Below are 5,281 nucleotides of genomic sequence, written 5' to 3' on the forward strand. Positions count from 1 at the left end.
CACAGCCCTGGGGCGCCGAGCTTCGCGGCGCAGCGGACTTGGAGTGGCTGAGAGCCATCGGTACAGGTGAGGGCGGCGGTCGGCGCAGCGCTGACAGGTAATGGATGCTTGGGACCCCGGAAAGTCGGACGTGGCCGAAGGGGCGGGGGAGCAAAATCCGAGGGGAAAAAGGCAGCATTTCTGAACACCTACTGTGTGCCAGGCGGTGAGGGGCATCCTCCCTAACGCTCTCCCCTCCCCCTTCACTCAGCCCGACTGCAGGCCTCCAGGCTCAATTGTGGTAACCTCTGGTGCTCTTTCCTCCTCAGCGTGCGTTCTGCTGTAAATCCAGCTCTAATATTGGCTCCCTTCTCAAAACCTTCCCTAGCTTTCTTATTTTTATTATTTAAAAGCTTTAGTGAACCTAGTGTTAAGTACAGACCTTTCGTGCTCAGACTAGTCTCATTATCCTTTTCCAAGTAGCCGCGTTCCTTTCCATAGTTTTGTTTTTGCTGCATAGTAATGCCGGTCCTTGACTTCTTATCTCTTGCCTCTTGTGACAGCAGGGTTGTTCAGAGCCCACAGTTAATTTGCTACTTTGTCTTTTCTCTCCTACACCCTATATCTGTATATCTGTAGGGAAGTAAGTACATACAAGATCGTTGAAGTTACCGGGACAGAATAGAGCCAATGGGGTAGAGGGTGGAGAATTCAGAGCCAGTCGGGCAGTATAGTAAGACAGTCTCAAAAATTGGAGGAAAAAAAAAACCACGGAAGTTCAATCGAAAGACCACATACTAGGTTTTCTAAATAGAGATACTGTGATATAGCACAGGCTTGGGTAGATAGGAGTTAGAAACTTGGCCATTTTCTACTAACTTTCATGTGGTGGCACATGCATTTAATCCTAGCACTCAGGAAGCAGAGGCAGGCGCACCTCTATGAGTTCCAGGTCATCAGAGTGAACTCCAGGACAGCCTCTCTACACAGAGAAACCCTGTTAAGAAAAAAAAGAAAGAAAGGAAGAAGTTGCTTTATTTCTATGTTTCCATGGATTAAAACAAAGAGACTGTTACTAGTAGGATTTTGTTTAGTTTAGTGATTATTGATTACAAACATAGTAAGCCAGGATGATGGTGCCTACCTAGGATCCCACCACTTGGAAGGCTAAGAAAACTTTGTTTTGAGACAAGTTGTTACTATATAGCTGACCTTGAAGTCATATCCACTTGCCTCTGCCTCCCCAGAGTTGTGATTAAAAGCATGTGCCACCATGCCCAGTAGGACTGAAAGTTCAAGGCCAGCCTGGGCAAGTTATCAAAACCCCTGTCTCAGCTGAGGCTTGTAGCACAGTATTATAATTAGTGAGAGACAGATAATTAGTGCTCCCTAAGTTCAGTAGAGAGGGAGAAAAGTCAGGAGATCATGCATCATTAAAGTCTTACTGGGGAAGTTACTGGAGGTTGCCACTAGGGGTAGTGTCCCTGGGTTCCACTCCGGGAGCAATAAAAGAGAAGATGAGGGTGAGATTTATAATTCTGTTTTCTTTCTCTAGTTCTAGGGACTGAGAATATGGAGGCTTCTCCAGTGGATGAATTTGAACATACACCACAGGAGAGGGATGGCCCAGAGTTCAAGGAAGAGGAACAGTTAGCCCCAGGTCATGAAGAAGGAAATGCTTCTCTCAAACCCGAAGGCATTCAGAGCTGGGATGACTTATGGGTTGGCAGAGAGGGCCTTGGAAAGCGTCAGCCTCGAGATCCAGTCCCCCGGGTCCTGGGAGAACCCCGGTGGGGACAGGGCAGTAATGACCGAGCTGCAGTGTGCGGTGAGTGTGGCAAGAGCTTCAGGCAGATGTCCGATTTGGTGAAACACCAGAGGACTCACACAGGGGAGAAGCCCTACAAGTGTGGTGTCTGTGGCAAGGGCTTTGGGGATAGCTCAGCCCGAATCAAACATCAGCGGACACACACTGGCGAGAAGCCCTATAGGGTCCGGCCGCCACCAGCCCCAGGTCCCCCTAAGATGCCTCGATCTCGGATTCCTGCCGGCGAACGCCCCACTATCTGTGGTGAATGTGGCAAGAGCTTCCGGCAGAGCTCTGACCTGGTAAAACACCAGCGGACACACACAGGGGAGAAGCCCTACAAGTGTGGCATCTGTGGCAAGGGCTTTGGGGACAGTTCTGCCCGAATAAAGCACCAGCGGACACACAGAGGGGATCAACTCCCTCGGCCAGTGGTTCCCCGACGGCAGCCATCTCAGGCAGCTCCAACAGCTACACACAGACCTAAGGCCCAGGACAAGCCATATATCTGCACTGACTGTGGCAAAAGGTTTGTGCTCAGCTGCAGCCTACTGAGCCACCAACGTAGTCACTTAGGACCCAAACCCTTCGGTTGTGATGTATGTGGAAAGGAGTTTGCACGGGGCTCTGACCTGGTGAAGCATCTGCGGGTACACACAGGTGAGAAGCCCTACCTGTGCCCCGAGTGTGGGAAGGGCTTTGCCGATAGCTCTGCCCGGGTGAAGCACCTCCGCACCCACAGTGGCCAGAGGCCTCATGCCTGCCCAGAATGTAACCGTAGCTTTAGCCTCAGCTCCACTCTTCTCCGTCACCGCCTCACCCACGTGGAGCCCCAGGACTTCAGTTTCTCAGCCTACCCTGTAATTCCAGTCATCCCCAGCCCACCTCCACCTCCTCCTGGTACCAGCCCCTCACTGACGCCTCGAAGCCCTTCACATTCCAGTGATGGGCCTTTTGGCCTACCTGGCTTGGAACCAGAGCCCGGGGGCCCGCAGGCTGGGGAGCCACCCCCACCGCTGGCAGGTGACAAGCCCCACAAGTGTCCCGAGTGTGGCAAAGGTTTCCGCCGAAGCTCGGATCTGGTGAAACACCATCGTGTGCACACAGGGGAGAAACCCTACCTCTGTCCCGAGTGTGGCAAGGGTTTTGCTGACAGTTCTGCCCGAGTCAAGCACCTCCGCACCCACCAGGGTGAACGCACTAGACCACCACCACCATCTACTCTCCTGCGGCCCCATAATCCACCTGGTTCTGTACCCATAGTCCCTCAGTCTCGGGTGCGGGGCCAGCCCTCTGGACCCAGCCAGCTTCATGTGTGTGGCTTCTGTGGGAAAGAGTTCCCCAGGAGCTCAGATCTAGTCAAACACAGGCGTACACATACTGGGGAGAAGCCATACAAATGTGCAGAGTGCGGCAAGGGCTTCGGCGACAGCTCTGCTCGTATAAAGCACCAGCGTGGGCATCTGGCCCTAAGGCCCTTTGGGGTGGGGGATGGTCAGCCCAGGTCCCTTCAGGAGGAGTCACCAGCTGGAATGGAGTGATGGGGAGTCTAGGGAGGGTAGAAGCCCAGGGTACTGGAGGGAGGGTACCCGCTGCTGAAGGCAGAGAAGAGCCTGGGAAATGGTGGGAGGGACGAGGAGGATGAGAATAGCTAGAAACAGATTAGAGACTGTACATAACCTTCGTGCTCAGGAAACTGTCTTGGTTAGGTGTTGGGACCTTGCCAGTACGAGCTGTATCGCAGCTTCTAGAACACTGCCTAGCACAGATTAGGCCCTCAATAGTTGTAAAATTGATAAGCTGGACTCAATTCTAAAATCCTACTGCCTCCTGTTAAGAACATACCCCTCAGGTGGGCACAGTTATGTCCAACCTTTAGTTCCAGCACTCAGGAGGCAAAGGCAGGCAGATCTCTTGAATTCATGGCCAGACTGATCTCCATAGAGAGTTCTAGGTCAGCCAGAACTCTATGGTGAAACAAACAAACAAAAAACAAAAACAACAAAAAAAGGTTGATCCTTTCAACCTTAGAACGGGAGAGCAGAGTGTTGGAATTTTAGGTGTCAAGACAAGGCAGGGGCGTCTTGACCACCCTGAGGGTGAAGTATTGCTGTGGAGAAGGCAGTTTCCCCTCTGTGGGTCACTGGACATGGTTTTATCCAAGAAGGGCACTTTGGGAAAGAACTTATGTCTGTAATGCTTTTGAGGGTCCTTCCCACTCAGACACTGAGACACTGGTGAAATAGAAGAGCCAGCAGGAGCACTCAGCTTCCAGTCTGGATGCAAAGCCTAGGTCATCGTGGACATCTGCGAAGACCAGCCTGCTGGGCAAGGGCAGGGCCAGTGCAAGCCAGAGAAGCTTCACGTTTCCACAGCTAAGTGTCTGTCTGTCTCCTTATTAATAAATTGTCCCTTGCCTGAGGTTTGCTGTGTGTGGGTGTATATATATATGTGTGTGTGTGTGTGTGTGTGTGTGTGTGTGTGTGTGTACATAGGTCTATACAAAGGACAGCAAGGACTAAAGTAGGTTTAGAGGGTCTACTATAGGCAGAGCCCTCAGCCATAATATTTAAATGGGTCCCATACCTTAAGGCCATTAAATAAAAGAGACTGTCTTAGACAACTAAGCTACTTTCATTGGAGGAAGGTGTCAAGTGTCATACCTGTAAGTCCCAGAATTTAAGAGGATGAGGCAGGAGGATCACTCAGAACTGAGACAGCTGGGTAGTCTTAAGGTCTGTCAACTGATGTCCTAGGCCAGTCTGGTTGCCCACAAAAACCTAACTACAACATGGGCCCTTGAAAAGAATGTGAAGTACCAAGGAGGGAAGACCAGTGACTGGGAGGTGGGAGGCTGGTGATCAGTGAGCCTGGCAAAATGTTGCCAACCTGCCTGGCACAGGTTCAGAAAGTCTGGATCAACAAGGAATGTTGGAACACCCACCTCCAGAGACCTTTAAAAATTCTGCTATGTCCCCAGGAGTAGATCTTCCTCAGGAGCAGGAAGTAGGTCCCTATTTTGTTCTGAGTAAAGAACCAATGGGCAGGGAAAGGTTCAGGAACAGTCACAGGAGTTCTCCCAAGATCTTAGTCATCTGACTGGCTTCCTCAGAAATCAGGCCCTTGTGAAACCCTGGAGCTTTACAATCTGTCCCAGGGCCCTTACAGACTTGTGTATTTCAGTGCACAGGCATCTTGTTGGCCTTGAATCAGCCCTCTGAGGGACTTTGGGAATCTGATGTTTTGTCTCCTATCTCTAAGCTGACCCCGGTGAACTTTGTGAATTGCTGTTAGGCCATGCCACTTTACTGCTCCATTGAAAACTGTCATACTCTGTAGAGCATAACTCGTGGGTTGAATGGGTGGCTCAGTGCTGAAGAGAACCTGTCTCTGTCCTCAGCTTACACACCAGCCCTAGCTTCAGTCAGGGGATCTGGTACCCTCTTCTGAATTCTGTTGCATCAGACATGCACATGATGCACATTGCAAACACTC

The 5,281-nt window shown here is 51.0% G+C and overlaps 1 protein-coding gene across 2 annotated transcripts; it reads left to right on the forward strand.

Annotated features, from left to right (window-relative positions):
• Positions 1 to 4,208, forward strand: Znf48 (zinc finger protein 48). Of its 2 annotated transcripts, none has more exons than XM_028775161.1 (2): positions 1 to 97; positions 1,535 to 4,208. In XM_028775161.1, the coding sequence occupies exon 2, from the start codon at positions 1,552 to 1,554 to the stop codon at positions 3,325 to 3,327; it is 1,776 nt and encodes a 591-aa protein (XP_028630994.1). In that variant the 5' UTR covers positions 1 to 97; positions 1,535 to 1,551; the 3' UTR covers positions 3,328 to 4,208. The 2 variants fall into 2 exon arrangements, with proteins under 2 accessions (XP_028630994.1, XP_028630995.1); XM_028775162.1 differs by having other exon boundaries at positions 3 to 66.
• The last annotated feature ends 1,073 nt before the right edge of the window (positions 4,209 to 5,281 follow it).

The sequence above is a fragment of the Grammomys surdaster genome, unplaced genomic scaffold (assembly GCF_004785775.1).
Source record: "Grammomys surdaster isolate TR1022 unplaced genomic scaffold, NIH_TR_1.0 253, whole genome shotgun sequence".
Classification (NCBI taxonomy): domain Eukaryota; kingdom Metazoa; phylum Chordata; class Mammalia; order Rodentia; family Muridae; genus Grammomys; species Grammomys surdaster.